The sequence below is a fragment of the Propithecus coquereli genome, unplaced genomic scaffold, assembly GCF_000956105.1.
Source record: "Propithecus coquereli isolate 6110/MARCELLA unplaced genomic scaffold, Pcoq_1.0 Scaffold353, whole genome shotgun sequence".
NCBI classification, from domain to species: Eukaryota; Metazoa; Chordata; class Mammalia; order Primates; family Indriidae; genus Propithecus; species Propithecus coquereli.
This window is the reverse complement of record NW_012149208.1, coordinates 663541-676059: the sequence shown is the minus strand read 5'-3', so window position 1 is coordinate 676059 and position 12519 is coordinate 663541. Positions and strand designations below refer to the sequence as shown.

General features: G+C 53.3%; 1 protein-coding gene across 1 annotated transcript in view; it reads left to right on the top strand.

Moving 5' to 3' along the window:
• Nucleotides 1-12235, top strand: part of CATSPER3 (cation channel, sperm associated 3) — a 40323-nt gene extending 28088 nt beyond the window's left edge. Inside the window, exons 3-8 of the mRNA XM_012651302.1 lie at nucleotides 3053-3292; nucleotides 8682-8864; nucleotides 9590-9730; nucleotides 10083-10202; nucleotides 11018-11175; nucleotides 12130-12235. Of these exons, the coding sequence (XP_012506756.1) occupies nucleotides 3053-3292; nucleotides 8682-8864; nucleotides 9590-9730; nucleotides 10083-10202; nucleotides 11018-11175; nucleotides 12130-12235 (948 nt within the window). The remainder of the gene's footprint in view (nucleotides 1-3052; nucleotides 3293-8681; nucleotides 8865-9589; nucleotides 9731-10082; nucleotides 10203-11017; nucleotides 11176-12129) is intronic.
• The last annotated feature ends 284 nt before the right edge of the window (nucleotides 12236-12519 follow it).

Below are 12519 nucleotides of genomic sequence, written 5' to 3'. Positions count from 1 at the left end.
AAACAGATGTGTGGTCATCTAGCCTTTGTTGTTCCATTTCTAGGGCAGAGTAGATTAGCATAATTCTTGAGGGCCCTAGGATTTCCAGAATGGTAAATGAGCACTGGCTTCAATTTAAAGTCACTAGTTACATTAGACTCTAACGAGAGAGTCAGCCCATCCTTTGAAGCTTTGAAGCCAGGCGTTGACTGCTCTAGCTAGGAAAAGTCCTAGATGGCATCTTCTTCCAATAAAAGGCTGTTTTGTTTGCATTGCAACCTGCTGTTGAGTGCAGCCACCTTCATACGTGGTCTCAGCTGGATCTTCTGGATAACTCGCTGCAGCTTCTGCTTCAGCACTTGCTGCTTCACCTTGCACTTTTCTCTTACGGAGATGGCTTCTTTCCTCAAACCTCACGAACCAACCTCATGCTTTTCTTCTGCAGCTTCCTCACCCCGCTCAGCTTTCATAGAATTGAAGAGAATTGGGCCTTGCTCCAGAAGGGAGTGTTGTGGTGGATTTGATCTTCTATCCAGAGCACACGAACTCTTTCCATATCAGCAATATGGCTGTTTCGCTTTCTTATCACTCGTGTTCCCTGGAGTAGCACTTTTAATTTCCTTGAGAACTTTCCTTTGCAGTCACAACTTGGCTACCTGTTGGAGCAAGAGGCCTACCTTTTGGCCTGTCTCGGCTTTCAACATGCCTTCCTCACTAAGCTTAATCATTTTTAACTTTTAGTTTAAAGTGAGAGACATGTGACTCTTCCTTTCACTTAAACACTCAGAGGCCATTGTAGGGTTATTAGCTGGCCTAATTTCAATATTGTGGTATCTCAGGGAACAGGGAGGCCCAAGGGGAGGGAGAGAGTTAAGGGAACAGCTGATCAGTGGAGCAGTCGGAATATACATATTTATTAATATTAAGTTTGCTATCTTATGTGGGTGTGGTTCATGGCACCTCAAAACAGTTACAATAGTAACATCAAGGTCCCAGATCACCATAAGAGATATAAGACCTTCTAGAAAACTGTAATAATCAAGGCAGAGTGATGATGCATGGATGGACAAATAGACCCATGGAATGGAACAGAACATGCAGAAACAGAACCTGGCTCCTGCGGGAGCCTGGTATGGGTCAGATGGCACCACAGGTGAGTGGTGAAAGATAGATTCTTCATTAAATGGTACTGGGATGATCGGTTATTGACATGGAGGAAAAATACAGTTGATTTTCTATCTCATAGCATACACAGCTGAATTAAAGACCTAACTTGAAAGCAAAACTTTAACATTTTTAGAAACAAATATAGGAGAATATTTACATGGTCTCAAGGAGGGAAAGATTTCTTAAGATACAAAATAAATTATGAAGAAAAGTTTTGGTAAATTTGATTCCATTAAAATTTTAAATTCAAAGACCATTAAAAAGGTGAAAGGTCAGGGTGAGAGAAGGTATTTGTTACACATGTAGCAGGTAAAGGATTAGGATTCAAAATCTGTAAAAGTGGCTTCCAACTCAATAAGAAAAAGACAAAACAATCCAGCAGAAAATTTGGCAAAGATTAGAAACAGGTAATTCACAATTTAAACGTATAAAAAGATGGCAATCTCATTAATAGAGAAATGAAAATTAAAATAAAAAATAAGATACTATTTCATATTGATCAGACTGACAGTGGAAGTATTAGAAATTAACTCTTAAAAATTAAGAAGTCTGACAGTGGAAGTATTGGCCGGCCAGGATGTAGAACAATAGGAACATTGATAATATTAAAGTAAATTGGTTCAATCACTTCAGAAAACAATTCTTCAAAATCTAGTGAAGTTGAAGATGCTCATATCCTACAGCCCAGTAATTTCCGCTCCCAGGTATATAACTGAGAGAGGCTTTGCCCATGTGTACAATAAAACGAAGTTGCTGAGATCTCTTAAAAATGTAAATCAGTTCAGATCACTCCTTTGCTCAAAATCCTCCAAGGCTGAGATTAAAGTCCTTGGAGGACTTCTATGGTCCGCCTCTCCAGCCGCATCTCCCGCCCTGCCTCCCTCTTTCTGTTCCAGCCATGCTAACTTTGCTGTTCCTCGAGCAGCCTCCTTTTCACCCTCATCAGGGCTCTTGGATTCGCCTTTCCCCAACTTCCTGGCAGCATTCTCCTAGTTTGAATTTTGGCTTCATTTCTGGCTTCAGCGAGACCTCTGTTGACCACCTTTTCTGAAATAGCTTCCAGGACTGCTTCTCCCCGACCTGACCAGTCCCTCTGTCTCCTTTGGCCAATTTATTTTCCTTCCTACCTGACGTTACATTCCGTATGTATCTGTTTGAGCGCTTATTTCCTTCTCCTCAATTGTAAGCTTCCCGGGGGCTGGGCATTTTCCGGTGTCTGAAACGGCACTTTCTTGGCACATGGTCTGCTCAATCGAAGCTGTTCCAGTGAGTGAGTGAATGGATTTGCGTGACAGTCAGCTTGGTAACAAAACACTCAGATGACTCAAAAAGTACCTCTTGATAAAAGCAAAGCCACTGGAGTTGCAGATGCTTGAGGAGAATTTGATTGGTTCATAAGGTGTAAAAGTGAAAAGAAGAGCAGAATATTCTTCAGAAACAGATGACTTAACTGATTTTAAGTGTGTGTAATTAATAGATTAAATAGAAGTAGATATTTGAGTATTTCATCTATGCTCCTTATATAGTTTGTATGCTCGGGTTGGCCAGAAAACTCTGGGGATCTTCTCTTGGGAAACCTCGTATTGAGGCTTCCTGACACATTGAGTTGCTGTACTCTGGGGCCCATGCAGTAATTCTGTCTGTCATTCAGTCATTTCCAGGCACCTGGGGTCAAACCTATCCCTGGGCTCAGGGCCGCCGGGTAGGGAGGACACAGAAGGGGAAGGGATTCAGGCACACTGAGCGTCTGCTGGGTGCCGGCAACTCTGCCTGGGTTTCTCTCTGATGCGGGAGACTTAGGAGCACCCCTCTACACACCTGACTGGGTGGCCCAGGCAGGGAGAGGGCCAGGACTACAGGGCTCTGCAGCTTGGTCTGACCCCTCCAACCCTTGCTACCGCTGCAGATCTCGGAGATCATCTTTGTGTCCATCTACAGCTCTGAGTTTTCCATGAAAGTCTATGTGGACCCCCTTGACTACTGGAAGGATGGCTACAACCTGCTGGACGTGGTCATCATTATCATCATCTTCATCCCCTATGCCCTCCACGAGATCAAGGGGAAACACTACCCCCACCTGCACATTGCTGACGGCATGCAGTCCCTGCGCATCCTCAAGCTCATCCCCTATAGTCGGGGCATCCGGGTGAGTGCCCTGGGGGTGCCATGGCGTTGGGAGGGCAGGCTGGTAGGGCTCATCTGCCCACCAGCCCCTGGGGAAATAATGACTCTACTACTATCTTCCAGTTATTGAGTCCTACTATGTGGCAGGTTGATTTACCAATATTATTTCATTTAATCTGAAAATAATGGTAAGAAAAGTATTATTAGCTCCATTTTACAGATGCAGAAATTGAGGCCCAAGGTCACCCAGCATTTAAATGTGAGAGCTGAGATTTGAAAGGTGTGTCTGACTCCAGAGGCCATCTGAACTTTTCCTCTCTCCTATGCTGGAAAGTGATGGAGTTTCTTTAGCTACAGATCCTTTGACCTACACCCAGGAGTCTCCAGCTTTTTGGGGGCCTTGGCCACTAGTTGCTTTCCCAAACAGCTGGATATCTGCTGCTTCTCTTGATGGGAATAGTCTCATTATTTTGTTAAGGCAGCTCTGGAAGTGCTGTTTGTGCTGAGAAGTCTCTCTGGGTTGCTGAAAGTCATGGAGTGACCAGCCTTTTGTAGACTCAGGTTTCAGAACAAACCTCAGGGCTGACCCCTTGCACTCAACCATGCCCTCAGGCATCTGACCTATGTGCAGTGTGTTTGCCCTGGCTCTGCACCCAGTATCCTTGCTTCTCCAGGAAGGGGCTGGTCTGGACCTATTTGTGTTAGCACATGTCAGCCTATCCTGCTGAGAGACCGCCCCCAGCCCAGGGCTGTGTGGCTGCTGCCTAGGGCCTGGGCCCCACACTCAGGGCTCCCCAGGCTGGCTGGAGAAGAGAAAGAGAATGTTGGAGAGGCCCCCTGCCACGCACCCACAGGCATTCATTTCTTGCTCTCATGCAATCGCATACCTGTGTGTGTGTCCCCTCCCAAACAGTACAGTCCCGCCCTCCCTCTCCTTTTCTCCACGGCCAGGCTTCGGGAAAAAGGTGTCTGTACTGCCAGTCCGCCCTTCCTCGTCCGTCACTTATGCCCTGGCTTCTTTCCCTCCACTCCAGAGTCATTAGACTCTCAGAGGTTGCCAACAACCTCCTTGTCACCAAATCCAGTGGCCATTTCCCTTGGCATCCTTGTCACTGCCTTCTCTTGGCGTTCCTCCAGCCTGACTTCTTGGGTGCATTTTTTTCTTTGCCTGGCCCATAAGTGTTGTTTTCTCAGGACCATTCCTGAGTTCTCCGTCTCTTCTCCCTCTGGTTGTTCTCTCGAGGTGATCTCTTCCGCTTGCCAGGTTCTTCGCTTGCCCACACCTCTCTCCTTGACCTTCAGACCCAGCTGCCCCCTCATGTCTCACAGGCTCCTCAAGCTCAGTGTGTAAACTGGAAGCCATCACTTGCCCCCTCCCCACCCCAACCTCAAATCCAAAATCCTGGCGCCTCTTCCAGTACTTTGTCTCTTGGTGAGGAGTGTTCCCCAGCCCATTCAGTTGCCGAGTCATAAATCCGAGTGTCAGCTTTGACTCCTCTCTCAGAGTCTTGTTGCGTAGCCTCCTAAACAGCTGCTGACTTGTCCACATCTTTTCATCACTGTCACCTTCAGTCTTTACCTGGATTCCTGCAATGGCTTCCCACAGAGCTGAAAGCCCCGAGCAGAAGTGGCCCAGAAGCTAGCGGGCATCTCTAAAGTGCGCATCAAATCATGACACTCTCTGTTTCGGACCTGCGAGTGGCTGCCCTGTTCACAGGCTAGAGACAGATCCCGTAATGCAGCGGTCCCCAGCCTTTCTGGCACCAGGAACCAGTTTCGTGGAAGTCAATTTTTCCGGGGGTTGGCGGGGTGGTTTCAGGATGAGTCAAGCGCATTACATTTATCGTGCAGTCAAACCTCTCTGCTAATGATAATCTGTATTTGCAGCCGCTCCCCAGCGCTGGCATCACCGCCTTGGCTCGACCTCAGGTCATCAGGCACTAGGTTCTCATGAGGTGCGCAGCCCAGATCCCGCGCATGCGCAGTTTACAGCAGGGTTCCTGCTCCCATGAGAATCTCATGCCGCTGCTGATCTGACAGGAGGCGGAGCTTGTGTGTGATGTGAGCAATGAGGACAGCTGTGAAAACAGATGAAGCTTTGCTCACCCGGCCTCTGCTCACCTCCTGCTGTGCAGCCCCATTCCTAACAGGACACAGACTGGTACCAGCCCACAGCCCAGGGCTGGGGACCACAGCTGAAATGTATCCCAGAAGGAGGAGAGGGGAGTGCTGACGTGCTGCGCGTGGGCGTCAGTAGGGACGAGAGTAAGGCAGGTGGACAGGAAAGAAGACTGCAGGTGCCTGGGTGTTCAGTGCCAGGTGGTGGGCACCTCAGAGCAAGGGAGTAATGGGACCGTGGGAAGCACAGCCCAGTTTCTCCAGGTGTCGGCCACCAAGGGAACAGGGGCCAGGAGTGCTACCAGGGTCACCAGATGGAAAGGCCTGGAAGATGGCGGGTCATTCGTAAAGATGCCAGAGGTCCCCAGGATGATAGCAGGATGGGGTGGAAAGTAGTAGGCAGTGATCCTGGAGGCAGAGACATGGAGGTGTGGGGAGCAGTGGGAGGCTGGGAGGTTGGCCCTGCCCAGAAGCAGAGGCTCTGCCCGTGGAGGCGGGGGCTCCGAGGATAGCGCAGCGGTGGCCCCTGGAGCTGAGGGCCGCGGGGAATAGGCAGCCTCTGTGGAGAGGGTGCTGGGGAGTGATGTCCTCAGGTAAGAGAAGACTTTCAAGTGAGGCCAGGAGAGAGGTCACTGGAATGAGGGTGCCTGAGGCCTGTGGCAGTCATGTGAGGAGGGGTGGTGGGCAGTGGACTGAGGGAGAAGAAGCCCAGGGCTGTGCAGGGAGGAGAGAAGCAGAAAAGACTGGGGGCAGGAGGAGCTCCTGTCTGGGAAGGAAGGGCATTGACCCGGATGGCACCTGGAGAGGCTGAGGGAGCCAGCTGCCTGTCGAGTGCACCTGTCTTGGCTGCATGATGGCAGCCTGGTTGGAAGACAAAGGCCTGGAGGTGCTGCGGCTGAGGGCCTGGCAGGGGCAGCCCATCCTTCCAGCCCAGGGAACCTTCCTGCTGGCCTGCTCTATCCCAGAGCAAGCCAGGCCTGCTTGGTGACTGCAGGCCCCGCTCGTCCTTTGGTCCTTGTAGACGTGCCCAGACCTGTGGATATGCAGACATAGCATGTACCCAAACATGTACCCCATGTTTGGCCTCAGGGTTTTTCTGTCATTAAGCAGAGCCTTGTGTCCACAGTGGTTCCCTGGGGATCACCAGCCACCCTGGCTGTGGCTCTCCTGTAGCCTTTGGGATGTCATGGGACCCTGGATCCCACGCTCTCTGTATGCCGTCCAGGGGGAACGGTAGCTGCTGAAGGTGGGGCCTTGCACCTCTGTGCTAGTTTCCATTAGTTGAAGTCTACAGGTGCCCTTAAAGGGCTTACCTCTCAATGCCCAGAGCTGACACTCTGGGACAGTCCTGGCTCCCGACTCCTGATTAATTAAAATGACACCCAGCCTTCTACCTCATGGTGATAAGCCTGCACCATGAGGAAACAGTTCCTTGCTGTTTTGCACAGAGAGAGGTTCTGTTAGCTGGGCACCGCTGCTCTTCCTGTTCACCCGCATTGCAGCCTTAAAACAACCTTCAGATGCCGGGCTGTGGTGTGAGTCCTAGTCTCCCCTGCCTCCCTGCCTCCCTGCCTCCTCCTGGGGCTGGATTGTTTCCTGCACATCCAAGGGACTGTGCAGGAGGGCTCCCTCAGAGCACCTGCCCTGCCTGGAGTCCTTTCCGCACCCAGAATGCCCCAGGGCCTAGAGGACAGCTGTGGCTCGACCCAGACCCCAGGAGAGCTGAACTGGGCACTGGGAATTGCTTCCTTAAAGAATCTGGGAATTCAAAGTCAGGCATCCACTGGGGGCCAGGCTGTAGGCCTCAAAAGCCCAGGACTTCCATAAAGAAGGAGCTATTGGTCTAAGGGGATCTGGACAACCATCCCCTGGGATGGTTTTTGCACCTTTCTGGACTACACACTAACAAGGCCTGCTTGGATTGTGCTTTAAGAACTTGGCCAAGACTAGCTGTCGGGGGTTCTGCGTGGGGCTTCCCAGAGAGCATGACCTTTTCTGCGCTGCCACTCTCAGGGTTGTTGGGCTGGCTTGGAGGTGGAAGACCCAGCAGGCCTATCGCCCCAACCCTTCTGCATGTGTCTCAAGTTCTGCTGTGTGGCACTCCCCACTTCCGGCTATGCAAACCCGATGGGCAGATGGGATACTATCGTAGCATTTCTCATGAGGACTTACTGCTTTAGTCTTACTAGTTTTGGGGAAAGAAGTTTACCTCTGTGTAGCAGGGAGGAAGGCAAATTTTTTTTTACATCTCAGCTGTTTTGCAATGAATCCAATAAAACTGATTTTCTTCCCCCAAGGACAGGAGGGAGGCGTCAGGCGTGCGTTCACCCTTGCAGGCAGCTGCCAGACTAGTGCACGTGCAGGGCAGCCTCTCTGCTTCTTCACTTACCCCAAACTGTCCGAACTTCACTGTCCTGTGTCTTAGCTCTAAGTTCCTCCTTTCCTAGTGCTAAGTGGTGTCATGGGGCAAAGGGCTTGGGAGTTGGTCCCAGCTCTGCCATTGTATTGAAGTATGATCCTGGCCAAGACATTTGCTTCTCCGAGCCTCTGACTCCTCATTGTGAAACGGGAAAAATGAAAACACCTACCCACCTTGAAATGATGTCTGTGAAACATCTAGGTAGGTGAACATGCATGGAGTACCGACTACATGCCAACCTCCAGGGCACGGATAATGAACGAAGAGGAGCCCTATGCTGTACTCCCCAGGAACGGGCAGTGTAAACAAATGGGCAAAAATAAACAAATGCCTAGTTCGTGGGGGGAAGACTGAGGGCTCAAGACAGAGACCAGCTTTCTCCGGAAGGAATGGAGAGCCACATTCCCCTCATTCTCACTCCATTCTCACTCCCAGGGTAGCTCCCTCAGTCCTCCTGGACCTGGGGCAAAGAGCGTTCAAGGCTGGCCCTCAGCTGTGAAGCAGGAGCACAACACTGTAGGGTGAGAATGGAGCCAGGGTGGGGTTCAAGGGGAGTGCTTGATGCTGATGGGGAGGCTACCCTAGACCTGAGGCAGCACACACAATAGGTGCCCATAGGTGGCTGAAGGTAGATGCCAGGCATTGGTAAACCACTGTTAGATTGATCCAGCACGCGATCTTGGCACAGTTGATTCATTTCATTCACTCATTCATCCATCCATCCATTCAACCAGCCAACACTTATTGAGCATCTGCCATGTGCCAGGCATGGCACCACTGCTGGGGCTAGCTATGACCTGGGCAGAACCGACCTCTGTCCTCTGAGACCACCCAGCCCGGTGCCCTTGCCTACTGTAGTTGTCCTTCCTTGCAGAGGCTCATCACTGCCGTGGGGCAGACAGTCTACACTGTGGCCTCTGTGCTCCTCCTGCTCTTCATCCTGATGTACATCTTTGCCGTCTTGGGCTTCTGCCTGTTTGGAGTTCCAGAGGGGGGTGACCACGATAACTGGGGGAATCTGGCTGCAGCTTTCTTCACCCTCTTCAGTTTGGCCACGGTACTGTGTTTGGAGCAGTGGTGAGAGGGACTGCCCGGGTGGAATGAGCATAAGGACACGCTGGGGCTGCCATGGGGCCCTGCCCATGTTCGGGTACTTGGCTGGCCTGGGGAGGCTGGGGCTGGCCCCACTTAGAGGCCAGTGCCCTGGACAGGGATCTGTCTCTGTCTCTAATCTGGTGACTCCTTAGAGCATTCCCATATGTCTCACAGGGTCATAAAACTTCTCAAAGAGTTCTCAAATGATAATACATTTAGATTAAGTTTAATTTATAAATGAAACCCATGTCACGTAGCCTTTTGGGGAACAGACTATCACAAATCCACCCAGAATAAGCACACAAAGCCCAAGTCTAGAAGTCTAGATTCTACTGGACTCTGGAAAGAATGGGGTCTTTTCCAAGGTTGGCCTGGCAGAGAGGCGGTATCTTTTGGGGGAGGTTGGGAGGCCTCGAGAGAAGAGAGCCCAAGACCTACCAGCCAGCAGGGTGTCCACCCAGTGGTGCGTCCACTCAGTGGCGCCTGGCCTTCCTGGGCCTCCTTGCATGGGCTGGAGCCAGTGGCTTGGGGAGGTTTTGAAGGGCTGATGTGGAGGCAGAGCCATCCTCCTCCTCAGCGGGGATGGGGCAGGAAGAGCCCTTTGGACTGGGACTCCCATAGCACAGGTGAGAAGGAGGCCCACCCGTCTGGGCCTTGGTCCTCAGCATACCCCCCCTGCCTGGGCAGGTCGATGGCTGGACAGACCTGCAGGAGCAGTTGGACAATCGGGATTTTGCTGTGAGCCGGACGTTCACCATCATCTTCATCTTGCTTGCCTCTTTCATCTTCCTTAGCATGTTCGTGGGCGTGATGATCATACACACTGAGGTGAGGCCGTGCTCGTGAGGATCGGAGGTCAGGGTAGGTGTGGCAGGTGGAGTTATGGGCCAGGTCTTCAGGGAGTCCTCCGAGCGGTGTCTCCCTCCTGACGTGGGGGGAGCTGGTAGAGGGGCCCTTCCTCACCCGGCCCAACTCTCCTCCCTGAGCCGACGCACTTGCCTGGCCTTGCAGTGGGGGCTTGGGACGCCTCTGCAGCCGCACTTGGCAGCTTGAGCGGGGCTGGTCCTGTGTGTGGGAGGCCCCTGCTGCGGGCCTGTGCAGCAGCGCGGTGTCGGAGAGAAAGACTGGGGGTGCGTGTGTATCGCGACCTGCCCCAGCCTCCATCACGCCCACTCTCCAGGACTCCATCAGGAAGTTTGAGCGGGAGCTGATGCTGGAGAGGCACACGGCGCTCATGGAAGAGAAGCAGGTGATGCTGAGGCGGCAGCAGGAGGAGGTCAGCAGGCTGATGCAGACACAGGTGGGTAGTCGCCGCGGCAGGGAGACAGATGGGGCTGACCAAACAGTCAGGAAGGCGGGGTATTGGGGCCTGCGTAGAGGGCAGGTAGCCTCAGGTATCTGTGGCCTTAGGTAGGGCAGGTACCTTCCCCCTGCATTTCCAGAGTCAGGTTTTACTCCCTGCATTTTTGTTTCTCTGAACCTCTTGGAGTGCTGGGTGCCGTGATTACGACGTCTCCCTCTGTGGGCAGAATGTCCCTTTGGGGCCAGGCGGTCTGTGCCGAGGCTTCTTCCTGAGGGCTCGCTGTGCCGGCAGCTGTGGCCCCGGTCCCCCGAGTGGGTGAAGATGCAGAGGCTCTGACAGGTGTCACACAGCCTCAGTTTGCTCGTGTTTCTAAAACCAGCACAAGAAGGAGCACAACAAAGTGGAGGTTTCCTGTCGGGCACGATGCAGTGGTGGGGGCCTGAGTGCCCCGAGCACCCCCTGCTGAGCCTCTCCCGTGTGGGTCGGCTCACCTACCTCACCTCTTCTCTGAGGTGGGGACATCTGACAGTCTTGACTGTGCCCAGGGTTCGCCCACGGGGGAGGCCATGCTGGGCCGCACTGACTCTAGCTGATTCCTTCGTGGGCCACCTGTCCTCGTTCAGTGGTGGCTGCATCCTCCAGGAGGGTCCAGGCTCCGAGGGGGTCAGGATGAACTAGGGACTGGGCTCAAAACTCTTCCTGGGCCAGGGTCGGGCCTTCGCCTGGGCTCATTGCGGAGGGTCTCCAGGTCTCTATGCAGGTTGGCTGTCACCTCCTCCTCCTCATTGCTTTCATTATGCTCTCCTCTCTAGAAAAATGCTGAGTACAAAAGTTTCGATGAGCTGGTGGAGAAGTTTAAGAGAACCCTGCGGCACAGGGACCCCATGGTCTTGAACGATTTTGGCACTAGCATACCCTTCGTCAACGTCTACTTCTCCACTCTGGATAACCAGGATGCCACTATGTGCAAGTCAGTCCCAGCCCCAGCCCGGCCCGTCCCTGGGGCGTCCTCGAGGTTGGCCTGGGTTGGGTGCCCCAGGACAGTGGGGGGGATGGTGGGCTGGGGGATGCAAGATTCCATGTATACACAGGGGCTGGACTGCTGTGTGGACAGGCCTTGGCTGAGGGAATCTGCCCCCCTGCCCCTCCGCAGCCTGCTGTGCCGTATGTTTAAATGCCAGCTCCTTCGACTCTCTGGCCCTCGCTCACTGACCCCTTTTCAGAGGGCAGAGGAGAGAGCACTGGGCAGCACATCAGGAGCTGAGGCTTCTGGCCTGGTTCTGCCACCGCCTTCCTGTGCGACCCTGGGCAAGTCTCTGCCCTTTCCCCATCTGTCTGTCACCTGAGGGGCTGCTGGGCTGATTCAGTGAAACCAGCATATGTGAAGCTCTGAGCTTGACCTGGCCCAGGGCTTGTGCCCAGTGTAAGTCAGCTGGGATTACGATGGGCCATTGTGGAGCAGGGAAGATGTAAAAACCGGGCAGAGGGGCCATGGGCAGTAGGGAGCCACAGTGGACTCTTGAGCAGGGACAGACATGATTATCCTGGCTTCTCAATAAAAGGACACTGGAGGGCTTCAGAGACAGGAGAGACTAAAAAGGAAGCGGTTGAAGAACACCCACTTTGGGGCCCAGAGTGGCAAGGCACCGTCTGGGCCCTCCCACACATTTACTCCCCTCAGAGCCCGGAGGTTTCTCTCCAGGCTGGCTCATGAGGTGAGTCCCTCACTCCAGGGGGCCTCAGGCAGAGCAGAAGGCCCGGGATTCCAACCCATACTTATCTGGCTCTGACTCCTTGCTCCCCCCTGCTCCCACAGCCGCCAGGCGTGGCGAGTGCACAGGTGCAAGTATGTGGTGGGCGGGGCCGGGGTGGCCTTCTGCCTGCCCCTGACCTCAGATCCCCTCTGTCCTGCCGCACTTTTCAGGCTGCAGGAGCTGTACTATGAGATCGCGCACATGCTGGGCCTGATGCTCGAAGACTTGCCCCAGAAGAGGCAGGACCAGTCCTCGGAAGAGCTCTATGAGATGTAGCTGGGCGTGTGGGCGCGCAGGCACCGAGGGCCTCGCAGGCCGTGACAGGCCCCATTAAACACGGGCTTTCGGCGTTGGCCTCTCCAGAGTTGCTGTGACTATGGCGTTGCCGCACGTTTAGGGTTGGGCCTGGGGAGGTGCTCATGAAGTCTGGCTCCCTAGAATGGGTCCGTCCCCCAGGACCCAGCAGACCTAGGGAGTAGGGAGAAGGAGGCTCAAGACTCCCTCTGGCCAGAGGCCACGTCCAGGGGCCACACTGGCTCTAGTCTCCCGGCCACAAGGGC